The sequence below is a fragment of the Myotis yumanensis genome, unplaced genomic scaffold, assembly GCF_028538775.1.
Source record: "Myotis yumanensis isolate MYYU_CA2020_CCGP unplaced genomic scaffold, mMyoYum1.0.hap1 SCAF_2, whole genome shotgun sequence".
In the NCBI taxonomy this organism is placed as follows: domain Eukaryota; kingdom Metazoa; phylum Chordata; class Mammalia; order Chiroptera; family Vespertilionidae; genus Myotis; species Myotis yumanensis.
Window position 1 is genome coordinate 67673731 of NW_027223753.1, and position 17562 is coordinate 67691292.

Sequence of the window (17562 nt, forward strand, 5' to 3'; positions counted from 1 at the left end):
GGAACGTACAGCAGGGAAGAGATGAGTCTCCAGCTGCCTTTCTAGAACGGATCATGGAGGCATATCGCACCTACACCCCCATGGATCCAGAAGCCCCTGAGAATAAGGCAGCTGTAATCATGAGTTTTATAAACCAGTCAGCCATGGACATTAGAAAAAAACTGCAGAGAATAGATAGATTAGGAGAAAAGAGTTTACCGGATTTACTGGCAGTGGCAGAGAAGGTGTTCAATAACCGAGAGTCCCCTGAGGATAGACGAGCCCGCGCCATGGGGGCTGCCAATGACAAGCAGACCCGAAACCTGGCCAAGATTCTGCTAGCCACCACCACGGAGTCCCCTGAGGAGCGGACCCGCCGCCTTCGCCAGCTTGCTGATGGCCAAGAAAGAGGTAAGGAAACCGCCCGGAGTGGGAAGAAAAAACTGCAGCAGAACCAGTGTGCTTACTGCAAAGAGATAGGGCACTGGGTCCGAGAATGCCCAAAGAAGGCCGGTAAAAGGGGAAGCAAGACGGACCGGGTGGAGGTCTTGGAGCTGGAAGGACTGAGTGATTAAGGGAGTCGGGGTTCGGACCCCCTCCCCGAGCCCAGGGTAACTCTTAGAGTGGAGGGGACCCCTGTTGACTTCCTTGTCGACACTGGAGCACAACATTCGGTTCTCCGCACACCTCAGGGGAAGCTTGCTAATAAAAAGTCCTGGGTGCAAGGGGCAACTGGCATGAGCCAGTATCCATGGACTACCCGAAGAACAGTAGATCTAGGAACGGGCCGGGTATCCCATTCCTTCATGGTAATACCGGAGTGCCCCTACCCCCTTTTAGGACGGGACTTGCTAACCAAGATTGGAGCCCAAATAACCTTCAGACAAGGGGGGCCTCAGGTTACCGATAGTGAAGGCCACCCCATCCAGGTTCTGACTCTGAGACTGGAGGATGAATATCGCCTACACCAGGGGGCGCCCCCAGTAGAGAACAATATAGATAGATGGCTGCAAGAATTCCCCACAGCCTGGGCAGAGATGGGGGGAGTAGGACTGGCCGCCCACAGGGCCCCAACCCTGGTTGAGCTAAAACCAGGAGAAAGCCCAATAAGAGTAAAACAGTACCCTATGTCCCAGGAGGCTCGGAAGGGAATCCAGCCTCACATCCGGAGACTGCGAAGCCTAGGGGTACTGGTTCCATGCCAATCTGCCTGGAACACCCCCCTCCTGCCGGTCAGAAAGCCCCACACGAATGACTATCGACCAGTCCAGGACCTCCGGGAAGTAAATAAAAGGGTCCTGGATATACACCCAACCGTTCCTAACCCATACACTCTCCTAAGCTCTCTGGAACCCTCTAGAGTCTGGTATACCATACTAGACTTGAAGGATGCCTTTTTCAGCCTGCCGCTAGCTCCTCAAAGCCAACCCCTGTTTGCCTTCGAGTGGCACGACCCAGAGGAAGGCTACAGTGGACAATTAACCTGGACGCGATTGCCCCAAGGATTCAAGAATTCACCCACCATCTTTGACGAGGCGCTGCATGAAGACCTTGGTGAGTACAGGAGAGAGCACCCCAATCTCACCCTCCTTCAGTACGTAGATGACATCCTGATTGCTGCCGATACCGCCAAAGATTGTGAACAAGGGACCAAAGATCTGCTGGCCACCCTAGGGACCTTAGGGTACCGGGCCTCTGCGAAGAAGGCTCAGATATGCCAAAAGAGGGTGAGTTACCTGGGGTACATACTGGAGGGCGGACAGCGGCGGTTGTCAGATGCTAGAAAAGAGACAGTCTTGAAAATCCCTGCTCCCACCTCCCGGAGGGAGGTGAGGGAGTTCTTAGGATCGGCTGGCTATTGCCGCCTCTGGATACCAAGTTTTGCTGAGATCGCCAGGCCCCTATATGAAGCTACCAAGGAGGGGAAGGCCTTTAAATGGACTGAGACAGAAGAAATGGCCTTTAATCAGATAAAGAAAGCTCTTTTGGCTACTCCAGCCCTGGGCCTACCAGACATTACAAAACCCTTTCGCCTCTTTGTAGATGAGCGCAAAGGAGTGGCAAAAGGGGTTTTAACCCAGGCTTTAGGTCCCTGGAGTCGCCCAGTAGCATATTTGTCTAAAAAGCTGGATCCTGTAGCCGCCGGCTGGCCTCCGTGCCTAAGAATCATTGCAGCAACCGCGCTCTTAGTCAAGGATGCTGGCAAACTGACCCTGGGGCAGGAGATCTGGATCACAACCCCGCATGCCATTGAAGGGATCCTAAAACAGCCTCCTGATAGATGGATGAGCAATGCTCGCATGACCCACTATCAAAGCTTGCTGCTCAACCCCCCTAGAGTGCGGTTCCTTCCCAGTGCGGCCCTCAACCCTGCTACCCTGCTACCTGACCCTGACCTAGATGCCCCACTATATGACTGTGCGGGAATCCTGGAGCAGGTACATGGACTTCGGAAGGACTTGACCGATCGGCCCCTCCCGGATGCAGAGGCCACCTGGTTCACGGATGGAAGCAGCTTCGTGCGGAACGGGTGCAGGTACGCAGGTGCGGCGGTGGTTGCCAACACGAACACTGTGTGGGCGGAGGCTCTGCCCCCTGGGACATCAGCTCAGCGAGCAGAACTCATTGCACTCACCAAGGCACTGACACTGGGGGCTGGAAAGCGGCTTAACGTTTACACAGACAGCCGTTATGCATTTGCTACAGCTCATGTTCACGGGGCAATCTACCAGGAGAGAGGGCTATTGACAGCAGAGGGACGGACAATAAAAAATAAGCAGGAAATCCTCGACCTGCTCTCAGCCTTATGGCTTCCTGCCAAGTTAGCCATAATCCACTGCCAGGGACACCAAAAAGCCAATGACCTGGTAGCGAAAGGTAACCAAAAGGCTGACCAGGCTGCAAAGGCAGTAGCCCTTACCTCGGCCCCTACCATGGCCTTACAACTACCAGACCCAGGGGACCCAGTCCTACCAGACCAGCCCAAGTACTCCCAGGAGGAGTTGCAACGTATCAAAAAGCTCCCTAAAGCCCAGGAAATAAAGGGATGGTGGCATACACCAGAAGGAGAACTTATACTGCCGGACTGGCTCGGGGACACGATATTAAAACATATGCACCAATCCACTCACCTGGGAGCCCGGAAAATGAAGGACTTAATCCAACATGCCAGGATCAAAATTCACCAGCAGAATACCAAGATAGATCAGGTTGTGTCAGCCTGCAAGACCTGTCAACTCACAAACGCAAGGGTTGGATCAAATAAAGAAGGAACCAGGCTCAGAGGCACCAAACCTGGAGCACAATGGGAGGTCGACTTCACTGAAATTAAACCAGGGAAGTATGGTTATAAATATCTTTTAGTATTTATAGATACCTTCTCTGGCTGGGTAGAAGCATACCCAACCAAGCATGAAACAGCTCAGACGGTGGCCAAGAAGCTGCTGGAAGACATCTTACCCAGGTATGGTTTTCCTGCTATGATAGGATCCGACAACGGGCCAGCCTTTATTTCACAGGTAACACAGGTAGTCACCAGGGCTATTGGGGCAAATTGGAAACTACATTGTGCTTATAGACCCCAGAGTTCAGGTCAGGTAGAAAGAATGAATAGAACTCTAAAAGAGACCCTTACCAAATTAACCATGGAGACTGGCGGGGACTGGGTGGCTCTCCTACCGTATGCCTTTTACCGGGTAAGGAACTCCCCTTACACCCTGGGCTTTACTCCCTATGAAATCATGTTTGGCAGGCCACCCCCTATCATTCCTAACCTTAAAGCTGACTTTCTCGCTGAATTTGAAAATCAAGAACTATCTCTTTCCTTAAGAGGGCTCCAGAGGGCACACGAGGACATTTGGCCACGCCTTCGCGCCATCTATGAGACCAGCCCAATTCCAACTCCTCATCGACACAGACCAGGAGATTGGGTCTACGTCAAAAGGCATCATCAAGAAACTCTTAAGCCACGTTGGAAGGGTCCCTACACTGTGGTGCTAACGACCCCCACTGCTCTCAAGGTAGACGGCGTCGCGACCTGGATCCATCACACTCACGTCCGGTCAGCGGACCCATCCACGGTCCAAAAAGACTTCATCACCAAATGGAGCGTCAATAGAGATCAACGCAACCCACTGAAGCTCAAGCTACGGCGTGCTCCACCTGCCTGATGCTGGTGACGTAACTCGCGATCACTCCTGTCGCCAGGAGCCCTCACAATAGACTTAGATAATGCCTGCATCTTCATGGACATGGCTCCAAAGAGACAGGGACAATTTATAGAAAAATCGGGAATAGACTTTAGTATCACATGTTTAATAGCGGAAGATTTGGCTGCCTGAAAGCGGCCATAATGCCAGTATTATGTTTCATTGTATTAATATGTTACATTAACCTTTAATTCTCTTGCAGGTTTGAATGTATATTGGTTGTCCTAAAAAAAGGAACTGTGCGGGATGACCCCCGAAAGTAAAGAGTGCCTAGCTGCAAAGAGGGCAGGTGCCCAACTGAACAGGGAACGGTGCCTATCAGGTTTTGGTCGCTGTTGAGAGACAGTTGATAGTTGACAGCCTGTGTACTGCTTGCAGGCCTGCATGACCATGCCCATGTCAGGGGTAGTAAAGCTAGGAAAGGCCTGGTTAGAATAAAAATCTAAGGCATGGTTATGCATGAAAATAAATTAGCAAAGAAAGTCAGAAAATCTTGGAATAAATCAATATGTTTTTCTTCTTATATAATTCCTCCGAAATCTGGCAATACATCTCTTTGCATGAGTTCAATAAGACCAGTTTCTAATGATGGTTTTCAGTTACTGTTCTTGTTGTATTTATGCAAACATCAGGATAGTAGATAAATTAATCTCAATTTGGCTTTTTAATGGCCATGGAGGAATTTTAAGAAGAAAAATCCTATTTCAATAGAAATTGTTACTTTCCACCAGACCATTTGTTAAGATATGCCCAGTACAGGCCTCTAGCGACGGTGGAATAGAAATGCAGCCCGACTCATGATTGAGCCGGAAGTTCCAAGACAAAGGGGGGAATGAAAGGATGAGGGCAATGCCCTCCCCTCCATCTTGCCTGTATCCTCCATGTTGGGGCCACGTGTAGCCTTCTTCCCGGAAGCCCAGGCCTCTGCTGGCCGCGCCCGGGATTTTAAACTAACCAATGACAATCAAGGGAAGTGCGCGCCATAGATATGACCACATCCTGTGTAACAAGACCCGGCTCACGCCTGGCCAATCGGCAGGGCCCACAATCCCCTTGCGTCACCCCCCTATTAAAGCCAGATTTTCCCATGGGAGGGCACTCTCTCTTCCTGTCGCTGGGCCGGCTGGGAGCAGGGCCGGGCCGGCCGGGAACGGGGGTCGGTCTAGCTAGCCCAAAAATAAAAGGACCTTCTGCGTTTGCATCGAACTGGCTCCCGGTGTGGAATTTTTGGGGATCTTGGAATCTGGGCATAACAGTTATTCCTAACAGTTGTTGATGAATTGAATTATTCTATATCACACAGCTTTGTACTGTCTTTGGAATATTAAGTATTGTTAAATACAAAAATAATCAGAGTCAATCTTTCAGGATTTAAATTGTAGATTGAGGACCACCTTTTCTCTGTTTCTCCAGTGTCTAGAGGAGCGGGTAGGGAGGAGCTGGTGGTCCTGATAGGGGACAAGATCTCAGCTGTCCTAGCTCTTCCTTGTCCCTGAGGAGGGACAGAGTGATGAGGAGGGACCAGGAGCCTCTGCAAATGGATGGGGTTTACTCCATCAATCCCAGGAAGGGTTTAGCCCCTTTTAGCATTTGAGGGAGGATGTGTTCCTCCTCCCCCATGCAGTGCTGATTGTGTAGCCCTGGGAGGGTGCCAGAGGGGCAGTGCATCCTGGTGACAAGGTCGATGAGCTCTGGTTGCCTCACAGAGGCCTCTGATCCAAAGGGAAGGCCTGAGCTGCTGGTAGCCAGGCCCAGTACTAGCCTCCTGCTGCCCCCTTAGCCTCCAGTGCCAAGCCTGTGCTTCCAGTGTGGGGTGTGCATTTAGGTACCTGTTATAGTTGATGTTAAGGAACATTGGCCTGGAAAAGCAAGTCTAGGAGGGAACTTACATGTCTTTGGTGCTGCAGACAGGGTACAAATTCTCAGCTGTCCTAACTCTTCCCTCCCTCTCTCCTCCTTTTCTGGCTACTCTAGATAGTGAGCACTTTAGAAGTTGAAAAGCATGCCAGATATTACTGCAAAGCAATGAAGGTTAGGTTGATTAGAACCCAAATCATAAATGAAAAGGCAACTGTTTCTTGCTGTTAGAGAAGTAGGTGAGGAGTGAATTTCATGCCAAGACAAGGAATTGAGAGGCAGAGTTTCCAGAAAGCAAAAACAAAACTGCTTGAGAGCACAGAGAGATTTAGTGATGTACCACAGTTGGTTTTTAAAGAGAAAATTTTTAGTAAAGTAGTGGGGCCAAATTCTCTTTGTGAGCCATTAAGAAAAAAGTTGGCACTAAGAAGTTGGATCTAGTGAACCTGGGCTATGTTTTATGTTATTTATTTAATGTTTATTTTCAATTATAGTTGGTATTCAGTATGTATGAGTTTCAGTATACTACACAGGGATTGAACCTTTATATAACTTAAGAAGTACAATCCTCAATAGGTCTTGTATCTACCTGGCAGCCTACATAATTATCACAATATTATTGACTACATTCCCTAGGCTGTACTTTACATCCCTGTGACAGTTTTATAACTGCCAATTTGTATCCTTAATCCCTTCCCCATTTTCACCCAGCCTCATCCTTCCTCCACCTGGCAACCAGAACCTGGGTTACTTCTAAACAAAGTCATCCACTCTATGAAACAAAGCTCATATGTGTGACCAAAATGTATAGAGTTTTCACAATAAAGTTCTTACCTCTTTTTTCTCCTCAGTGTAGGTTGGAGTGGTTTCTGTCACTTCTCTGTCTTTCACTGGATGGTTGAGCTTTTATTTACTTATCTAATGTCATGTGACTTTCTGGAAGTCCTAAAGACCCATTAATTAGAAGTGAAGGGTTTAATGTGACACTGAAAGCACTGAGTACAAAGCACTGACTCAAAAACAAACAAACAAACAAAAAGGAATTTCTGAAAGCTAGGCAAAGGGGAGTGTTAGGTTAGGTGGCTCAGGAGGCGGCATAGGAAATAAAGACAGTCCAGTGAATCAGAAAAAGAAAGAAAAGGAAAAGGTTTATTTCTGCGTCCCCGGGAGACCCACGTACCCCAAAGACAGGGCATGTGGATTCACACCAACAGGGAGGGGGGCGCTTTTTTTATACTGCGGTTGGGTGAGGGGTGGGGACATGAACTGAGGTATTCAGCTGAGGAAGTTTCAGCTGCAGGGGGTCAGCAAGGTATTCAGGAATGAGTCAGTGTCTGTGTCTGGAACGCTGATCTGTTAGAAATGCCAGGGAGAGTCCATTATCTCATCACAGGTCTGCATGCAACTGATCCTGGGCTCTCTCCGACCTAATAGGGAGGGTTCTTGGATTTCACTAAATTTTTTAACTAGTTCAGTTTGACAAAAGCTCCATTGCTGGTTCCTGGTGGGTGTGGTCAACAGATGTGGCTCCCTTTTCCCTGTTTCAAGCAGAGTAAGGTATATCACTGGGAGAGGCAGGCACCAGTATTTCTCATCTCCCTCCAACACTGAGTTGCAGAGACTAAACTCCTGGAGGCTGGGGCTGTCAACCTCCACCCAGCCCCACTCAGAGTGAAGGCTCTAGCTGATTCATAGGTGGGAGGAAGGATGGGGGCTGAGATTGCCTGGCCTGCTCACCCTCCCTCTGGCTCACTTGTAGGAAGGAGTTTCCAAGCTGGGAGAGGCACGTGGGGAAGACCAGAGGCTACCACCCCTGCCCAGGGAGGAGCAGTGACTAAGAGATTTTTGTCCAGGGAGCCAGGCAGTGCATCATCACAGAGATCTCTGAAGTTCTCCCCCAAATAACTGATTTTATTGAAACAATGTGGGGACTTGAGGAAACTTTATTGCTAGCAATTGATTATACAAAAAACACAAAAGGAGGTGTTCAAGCAGGAAGCAAGTGACCTCAGATGGTAATGGAATTCACATAGAAAACCAAAGAGTAGCAATAAGGGAATTGTGTAATTATAAAAGACAATATAAATAGACTTCCTCTCCTTTCTCTTCTTAACTGGTTTAAGAAGCAATTATATACAACAATATGTATATAATTGTATTGCAGGGCCTATTTTATACTTAATAGTAATCTATTTAGCAAAGCAGAATAAAGGAGGTCAGTGGTTTCACAGCGTATTGAAATAAAGATATAACACATGGTGTTCACATGAACTCATAGCAATATAGAGAGGCAGAAATTATAAGAAAGAAAGTTACCATACCAAGCCCTATACATTTATTCTTTCTCCTTCATTCTCTTTAAAAGACATAAAATCATGTAAATTAATAACTATCAAAATGTTTTGTTGTGATTGTTACATGTATAGGTGTAATTTGTAATATATACCTATAATAATAAGAGGTAATATGTTAATTAGACCGGACATCCTTCCAGAGGAAGCCAGGGCTGCTAGGGGAGTCTGGGTCCCAGGTGCCAGAGGGAAACATGAATATTGTGCATTGGGCCTCTAGTGTAAAAATAATAACATTAAATGGAGGTAAGAAGGAATAGAGTTATAGGAGTAACTGTTCTGTGTTTCACTGGGATTAATTTAGCATAAATTTGAGATATATTCTTTTTTTTTTTAATTTTATTGAATATATTGGAATGACATCGATTAATAAAGTTATATGGTTTTCAAGTGTACAGTTCTCTAACACATCATCCCTATATTGTATGTTTACCACCCAATGTCAAGTCTTCTTCTGTCACCATTGATCCCCCTTTTCTCTCTTCTACCTTCCCACCCCCTTTTCCTCTAGTAATCACCACACTGTTGTCTATATATGTGATGGTTTTATTTTTTTATTTATTTTTATTTTTTTTGCTTAATCTCTTCATTTTTTTCACCCAATCGCTCAATCCCCCTTCCCCTTCGAGGTCCTGGAGAGTATTATGCTAAGTGAAGTAAGCCAGTCAGAGGAAGACAAATAACATATGATTTTACTTACATGTGGACTCTAATGAACAAATTAAACTAACAAATAAAATAGAAGCACTCAGAGATTCAGAGGACAGACTGAAATATATTGAGAAATATATCATTTATATTTCCTGGAGCACCACTGAGAAAACAACAGATCTCAATTAATATTCTTTCACCTTAGAACAATGTAAAATAAGAGCCAACTAAACCAAAAGCAATCAGAAGGAAAAATAGAGATTTATATAAATATTAATGAAATAGATAATGGGAAAATATAGAAAAAAATCAGTGACAGCAAAAGCTGGTGCTTTGAAAACCAATTTTGACAAATTTTTAGCTAAACTGGCCAAGAAGAAAAGAAAGGAGACTCAAATTATTAAAATCAGGAATGAAAAAGAGAACATTACTATTGACAGAAAAAAAGATTATAGGGCAATAGTATGAACAACCACATGCCAACAAATTAGATTAAAAATGGACAAATTCCTAGAAAGACACAAACTACTAAAACTGCCCCAAGAAGAATAGCTCATCCGAATAGACTTGTACCAAGTGAAGAGGTTGGAAACTGCCACCAAGAAAAGCTCAGGCCCCAATGGCTTCACTGGTGATTTCTACCAAACCTTGAAAGAAGAATTAATTTCCATTCCCCACAAACTTGGCCAAAAGTACAACATTCCCTTAATGTTATTTTACCACGTACTTTCTTTCTATGTCTGAACTGCTTGAGAACTAGTTACAAACAGAATGCCTCAAAAATCCACTGTATATTTCTTTAAAAAATACCTGGAAGAGTAATTTTTTAAGGAAATACATTTTTTTTGCTTCCTATTACATAGTTGTCTGGTTGTGTGAAGCACGTGTTTGTGATAGAAAAACTGGTTTGTTCACAGAACTTCATGAGCTGTTTCCTACTTTGTTTCTGACTGCTAGTCTAAATTTACCAATGACATTTGATTCTGCTTTATTTCCTACTTGTATATTCTAGTCACTGATTGTTATCAGCATGTCTTGTTTTGATGTGTGGTCAATTTCTTTTTGAAAACTTTCATAGGCATTCAATTTCATTTTATTCAGCTCAGTAAAATGAAAAAGAAAGAGAGGGATTAAAAAAAAAAAGGAAAATGCAGCAATGGTCTAGCACAGGGGTGCAAACTTTTTGTGAGTGCGTGCCAAAACCAGCAAAACCTCTGGCTCAAAATTCTTCTGCGTGCCAACCCTAATTTTTTGAGAACATGTTACGCCTACTTGATATCTCTTAAGGTGTACGTATGTGAAGAGCCTTGAAGAAATAATAAAATTCATTTGAGCGACAAAAACACAGTATATGATGATGAAAAATACATTTATTTTTTAATCTATACATGTTATGTAAAATTATTTATTTATCTAAGATGCACCTACACTGAATTTATCTAAAAAATAAAAAAGTTGATATTAAGAAAAAAAATTGTAAATGGAAGATTATAAGAGAGGGTTTCGCATGCCAGCAAAAGTTACTCGTGTGCCATATTTGGCACACGTGCCAGGGGTTGCCCACCCCTGGTCTAGCAGTGTGAGGTCCAAATCCCACATGTGCTGGGTCTCTAGTGTCACAATCACCAAACAGGTAGTAAATGCAAACACTGCTGTGGTTCTAAACTCTTTGCAGGTGTCATTAACTACATTCAATTTATTCTTCAGCACATGCATATAATGTAGGTTTTATTATTTGCATTTCACACACCAGTAAATACAGTTTAAAGGTATGTTATGTTTTCGTTTGGTTGTTTTTGATTTTTAGAAAGAGAGGAAGGGAGGGGAGAGAGAAAGAAACACCAACATGAGAGCCAAACAGCCTCCCACAGGCCCTCTAGCAGGGATCAAGCGCACATCCTGGGCAAATGTCCTGACCTGGAACTGAACCTGCAACCTTTTGCTGCAGGGAACAACACTTGACCTTACCGAGCAACAGTGGCCAGGGCTAGTGGTTTGTTGATAGCAGTTCAGTGAGTCACAAGGCCCTGGTGATTGACTTAGGATTTCCTCAAATGATGAGCCAGTATGCTAAGGGGAAGGTCAAATTAGGTTCATCCATGGCTCTGTGTTTGCAAATGTGGACTGAAATACTGGTGCTGTGAGTCTCCCTTTATCCTCACTGCCTTAGACAGTCTGATCAGCCCTTTTATAAATAAAAAGTCTCTGGCTCTTGTTTTTCTCATGAGTGAGGACTATCGTGTCGATTAAGAACAAATGGAAAGTATTTGTATTGAACATGTTCTTTGTAAGTGGAAACAGGAACAAGCTCTTAGTTTTAGGAATAGACTAGATATCAAGAAAACAGCTCCTTTCTGTTTAGTACTATGAATTCTGTGCAGTTTCCCTGCTTTTTGTTTTTAGGTGAGGTTGTTTGAAAAAATTTCTGGGGACTTCTTCTTTTAAATGCTACGTAGAGAAAGGTAAATTTCCTCTCTTCCCAGTGTACTTGGAGTTGCAGTCTCTAGAATACTTGGATTATTCTAAAATATAGTCACAGATCCAATTAATTTGCATGTTAGTATTATTACATTAAATACCATTTGTTTATACATGCTTATTGGCAGGGAGGTATTTTTATTTTTATTTATTTTTTTAATAGTTTCGTTATTTTGACATATGTACATATGTGCTTTATGTTTTTTTGTTTTGTTTTTTAATATATTTTATTGATTTTTTTACAGAGAGGAAGGGAGTGGGATAGAGAGTTAGAAACATCGATGAGAGAGAAACATCGATCAGCTGCCTCCTGCACACTCCCTACTGGGGATGTACCCACAACCAAGGTACATGCCCTTGGCCGGAATCGAGCCTGGGACCCTTCAGTCCACAGGCTGACGCTCTATCCACTGAGCCAAACCGGTTAGGGCAGGGAGGTATTTTTAAAGGGTATAACTTTTCAGCATGTGAGATTGATTAAAGGCAATGATTTTCAACCTTCTTTTTTTTTTTTTTATCTCATGACACACATAAACTAATTCTTAAAAAAGCAGCCTTAGTAATTACTTTATGTGTGCCTTGAGAAAAGAAGGTTAAAAATTGATGAATTAAGGAAAAATCTTTTTAATGTTAAGAAAAATTTTTTTATTGATTTCAGAGAGGAAGGGAGAGAAAAATAACATCAATGATGAGAGAGAATCACTGATTGGCTATCTCCTGTATGCCCCCTTCCGGGGATCGAGCCTGGAACTTTGGCATGTGTCCTGACTGGGATTGAACTACGTCCTCCTGATTCATAGGTTGATGCTCTACCATTGAGCCACACCAGCCAGGCAAGGGAGTTCTTTATATAATCTGCATAGGAGTTCTTTGATTGATATTTGCATTGTAATTACTTTTTTTTAGTTGATGTCTTGCTTTTTGCTTTTGATAAGGGTAGCTAGCTAGCTTAATTAGGCAGACAGGAAGGGAGGGGGATCCAGAGAGAATAGGGGCATCTTGGCCTGAACAATTACGCAGCCATAAGTTAGATCAAAAGCAGCCTTGGCCTGAGCAGCTGGGAGAGCCATAGTGGTAATAAAACATCTCTGGCCAGGAAAAAAGAGGCTGTTTTACTCTTTGAGCAGAGAAGCCAGTGGTTTCAGTCTCAAGGCTTGGCAAGAAATGGTTGCTAGGTCTTAAAGCAACCATTAGGCAGATCAAAAGCAGCTCCAACGTGAACAGACAAGAGACAATCTTAGGAATAGAAACTTAGGATTATAAGTTTTAGAGATAGTGTCTGTTTGCAATAAAGTTTCTGTACTTCTCACCTACCACTTTTGTCCTTGGCTTTATTCATCAAATCCATCTGGACAAGAATCCCGGAAAGAAATCACCCTTGCACACTTCTCACCAAAACACCCCCTGAATCACTTTATGACATTTTAATTAGTGAAATATTTTAATTCTTTTTTATTGTTATAATTAACATATAACATATTAGTCTTAGGTGTACAACATAGCAGTTTGATATCTGTATATATTGTAAAATGATCTCTATAGTAAGTCTAGTTAACATTCATCACCATACATGGTTACAGAATATTTTTCTTGTCATCAGAACTTCTAAGATATGCTATCTTAGCAACTTTAAAATATGCAATACAGTATAATTGACTCTAGGTGCAATGCTGTATATTACATCCTAATGACTTATTTATTTTATACCTGTAAGACTGTACCTTTTGATTTCCTTTACCGATTTCTGCTACTCCTCATCTGGTACCTCTTGCAACCCCCAATCTATAATAATAAAAGTGTAATATGCAAATCGAATGAACAACTGAACAGCAGAACGACCATCCGGATGACCTTCTGGACAACCATGCTATGACACGCACTGGTGCCAGGCCAACCAAGGTGGGTGCATTGCCATTGGTCCAGGGGCCGGCTATTGCCCCACAATCGCCCTGCAGAGGGAGGACCAGGCCACTGGCCCACAAGGCAATCAATTGTTGAGGAGGGTGGGGGCGCCTCCACAATCTCCTCAAAAAGGGAGGCCCAGGCTACTGGGCCAGCAGCACTGCAGCGGTTGCGGGGGCCTCCCTCTGCAGAGCCAAGGATCACAAAGCCCCATGATAGATCGCCCAGCAGAGGAAGGCTCAGGCCAGCCAAGTGATCACACCCCACACCTGTTGCCCAAAAGAGGGAGGCGACCAGTGGCATGAGAGGGGGAGTGGTGCCCCACAAATGGCAAGCAGTGGAGTGCTGAGGACGGGGCCAGCTGCCAGCAGCTGGGGGAAGGAAAACCCTGATAGGCCCTGATCTCCAGCCAGGCCTAGGGACCCTACCCAAAGGGTTCCGGATTGCAAGAGGGTGCAGGCCAGGCCGAGGGACACTCTTTTCCCATCCCATGCACAAATTTTGTGCACCGGGCCTCTAGTTCCATTTATAAACAGGCTGTTTTTTTTCGTCCACATATGAAGCCATATGGTATTCGACTTTCTCTGTTCTGATTTATTTCACTTAGCATATGCTCTCAAGGTCCATCCATGCTGTTGCAAATGGCAAAGTTTCATTTTTTGTTATGGCTGAGTATTATATACTGTATATATATATATATATATATATATATATATATATATACACTGAGTGGCCAGATTATTATGCGTTTAGAGATCATAATAATCTGGCCACTCAGTGTATATGTCACATTTTCTTTATCCATTCAATTGTCAATGAACCCTTAGAGTGTTTTCATATACTGGTTATTATAAATAATGTTGCAATGAATATAGGACTACATATATCTTTCTGAGTTAGTGTTTTCTTTTTTTTCTTTTTTTGGCTAAATACCTAGAAGTGGAATTGCTGAATCATATGGTAGTTTTCTTTTTATTTTGAATGGTAATAATCTCCATAATGTTTTTCATGATGGCGACATCAATTTCAGTCTCATCATCAGTGCACGAGAGTTCCCTTTCACACTAAGATTATAAAAATTTCATCTATTTTTTTCCAGAAGCTTTCTTTTAAATATTCACTTTGCATTTAAGACTATGATTCATCTCAAATTTAGTTTGCATATGATGGGAGTTGAAGGTCAATATTCTTCCCCCCCCCTCAAAATATTGTTCCTACACAAAAGCAGAAAGGCTGAGAGAACAATAGAGTCTAGTTTAAGTTTTGCAGGATTATTGTTATGGTTCTCAGAGGAAAAAAAATAAATTGCTTTCAAGTTTGAGTTCAAACTCCCCTTTCTATGACTGTAGAGTTTACTTTCTGAATTGTGGGAAGAATAAGACTAAGAAAAGAGAATAGAAGACAGAGAGGTGGGTGGCCTGTGGATGGACAGTAATTACCCAGAATTATTTTGTAGACAGGAAGGGTGAAGCATCCACACATATATCCATTTTGCACAGAGGCAAGTACTTCTTCTACCAGAATCCCAGAGTCCCATCTGTGCCCACAGACCATGTAGCCACCACCCAACCAAGAACTGTACTCTATCTGCACCTTGCAGTCAATTGTCCCAGGTCTCCCTGATTTGCAGCCAGCCCATGAGCCATAGACTACTTGGCAGAAATGATGATGATTGTGTCCCACGGCTTTGTTCACTTCCATCAGCTTTGCCTTAAATTCACAACACTCCAACCCTATCCCAAAACCAAAGTAAACCCTTGAGCACTAGCATGGGGCTTAAGATGTCTAGAAGGGTGAAGTATGTGAGGGAGAGCAAGTCTTCCCTGAACAGAACCCACCTGATACCTCCTCATTGTAAAATGCATCTCATTATATAATTTAATGTGTCTCTAGACTCAGTAACCATGCTTTTAAATAAAGAATCCATGTAAGGATCATACTAATCATTATTACTATATTCAGCAAGAATTGAATCACTCTGTAGGGAAACATTGTATTTGCAGTTTATTTTGTTTTTGCAGGTTTTTTGGTTCAGCAAAATTACAAACATCCTGATTCTAATTTTAGTTTAGTGGCAACTGTGTGACATTCAGAAGTTGCTCAATCAAGTAGTTTCCTGTGGAGGGAGGGAGCTGGTTAGGAAGTTATGCTCCTAGCATTTTTAGAGTATGATACAGTTGTTTCTTTCTATTTTCCTCTGCATATATTTTACTTCAAATTGAAGTTCCTGGATATCTTCCTTGTATTTCTTCTGGAGAGACTGTAATTTTATCTGAGAGAAAAAATGAAGACTGAATTCACACAATGTAAAACATTTCCCACATTTGCCAAATTATTTCCCTTTTCAATACCTATGTTAATCCTTCATGAGTTTTTGAAACTTATTTGTGAACTAAGTGCACTTCTCAATTTCTAATATTTCACTCTCTCCAGAGTACCCTGTTTTTTATTAATATTTCTGGGTTCTATTTAGCTACGGAAATGTTGTTCTCTTACAGTTTCTAAACTTTTAGTGATCCAGAATCATATTCTTGGCCCTCTTCAGCCACATGCACCACACTCTCCCTGGAAATTATATCATTTTTTCCTTCAACTCTGATCTCGGTAGTGTGGCCTCTCAAATATTTATCTAAGAAGGTGAGAAAGATGAGTGAATTGCATTGGGAAAGTTACTACATGATTCAGAATCATAGCAGATGTTTGATGAGGGAACTTAGTACAACTCTCCAAAACTTAGAGCAGTGGTTCTCAACCTTCCTAATGCCGTGACCCTTTAATACAGTTCCTCATGTTGTGGTGATCCCCAACCATAAAATTATTTTTGTTGCTACTTCATAACTGTAATTTTGCTACTGTTATGAATCATAATGTGAATATATGATATGCAGGATATATTAGGCTACGCCTTTGAAAGGGTCGTTCGACCCCCAAAGGGGTCTCGACCCACAGGCTGAGAACCGCTGACTTAGAGGCAAGATAACATTAATAATTTTAGGAGATCAGGGCTTGTGCCAGTCCACACTGTATTTCTGGGTGGACATCTGGACACAACAATTACTTGAAGTAGAGCCTGGAGAACAGGATGATACACGCAGCCTGGGTATATAATTACATGATTAATAGTGTATATGGTCATAGAGTCTTCCTCCTACTCATTAGGGTTCCTGCAGAGATAAAGTTATACAGGTCTGGCAGAAAGAGAATCAATTTGAACTTTACTGAGTAGAATAGACAGACCAGCTATTCTTCCACAAGGCAGGATTCTGAAACATTACTTATCCCTCATGAAATTACAATTTCCTCATTTGAAAAAGAGAATATCATAGTACCTACAACTTAACATAAGGATTTGATAACAGACTGATTGTAAAGCCATTGCACAGTGCCTGGCAGTGAATAGCTTCTGCTTATTAGTGATTTAATAATAAAGGATCCCATGAGATTTTATCCTTCGAGTAATACCCTTTAGTAACCAGAGATGGTCACAGGTAGAAGCAGTATGAGAATGAAGTATCTACTAGTGTTTGGGCTAGAAAAATTCTTAATCTTACATAACGATCTAACTTCTAAGCACATTTTTTATTAAGTGCAGTGAAAAATAGAATGGCGATGACAGAGTTGAATGCCTAAAGTTTAAGATTTAGAATCCTCTCTTGCTCTGCCATGAACTGGGCCTTCTCCATCTCCATCTTCTCAGTCAATTGCTTTATTTTTACCTCATAATTCTTGTTTATCTCTTCCATCATCTGCTCATTTTTCTTTTGCATTTCCTCAATCATTTTTCCTATAGATTCTGAGGAAGAAAAATAAGCGGAGAAACATGGGGATTAAATTGTTATAATCTTATTTTCCCTTTCAACCCATCTTTTTTGTATTATTGTTATTTTATAGAGAAAACTTCTTTTGAGAATTTTTGAACTGAGTAAGCAAAACTGAGTAATTTTAAGTGTAAATAACAGTTAAAAATCCCCTAGAACTATGAACTACACTTGTTATTCTTTGATTTCAGGTGAACTGATGTGAAGGCAAACCCCTATTCTGTAAAACTACTGTTTGGAATTCTCTGCTATTCTTTAGACGGCCTCTTATTCTGAAAAAATAAGTTTGCTTTCTAGCCTGCTTAAATAATGGGGAAG

General features: G+C 42.8%; 2 protein-coding genes across 2 annotated transcripts in view; one reads left to right on the top strand and one right to left on the bottom strand.

The window, feature by feature from the left end:
* Nucleotides 1-1586: 1586 nt before the first annotated feature.
* Nucleotides 1587-4172, top strand: LOC139002432 (uncharacterized; the record flags this gene model as incomplete). The annotated part of the gene is made up of 4 exons (XM_070403720.1): nucleotides 1587-1706; nucleotides 2418-2515; nucleotides 3152-3442; nucleotides 3809-4172. Coding segments are annotated over 4 exons (849 nt in total), but the record flags the coding sequence as incomplete, so codon positions are not given.
* Nucleotides 4173-15439: 11267 nt separating this feature from the next.
* The window catches only part of LOC139003541 (guanylate-binding protein 6-like), a 29969-nt gene continuing 27846 nt past the window's right edge, over nucleotides 15440-17562 (bottom strand). Inside the window, exons 8-9 of the mRNA XM_070405544.1 lie at nucleotides 17143-17219; nucleotides 15440-15698 (exon numbers count right to left, since the gene is read on the bottom strand). Of these exons, the coding sequence (XP_070261645.1) occupies nucleotides 17211-17219 (9 nt within the window). The 3' untranslated portion in view covers nucleotides 15440-15698; nucleotides 17143-17210. The remainder of the gene's footprint in view (nucleotides 15699-17142; nucleotides 17220-17562) is intronic.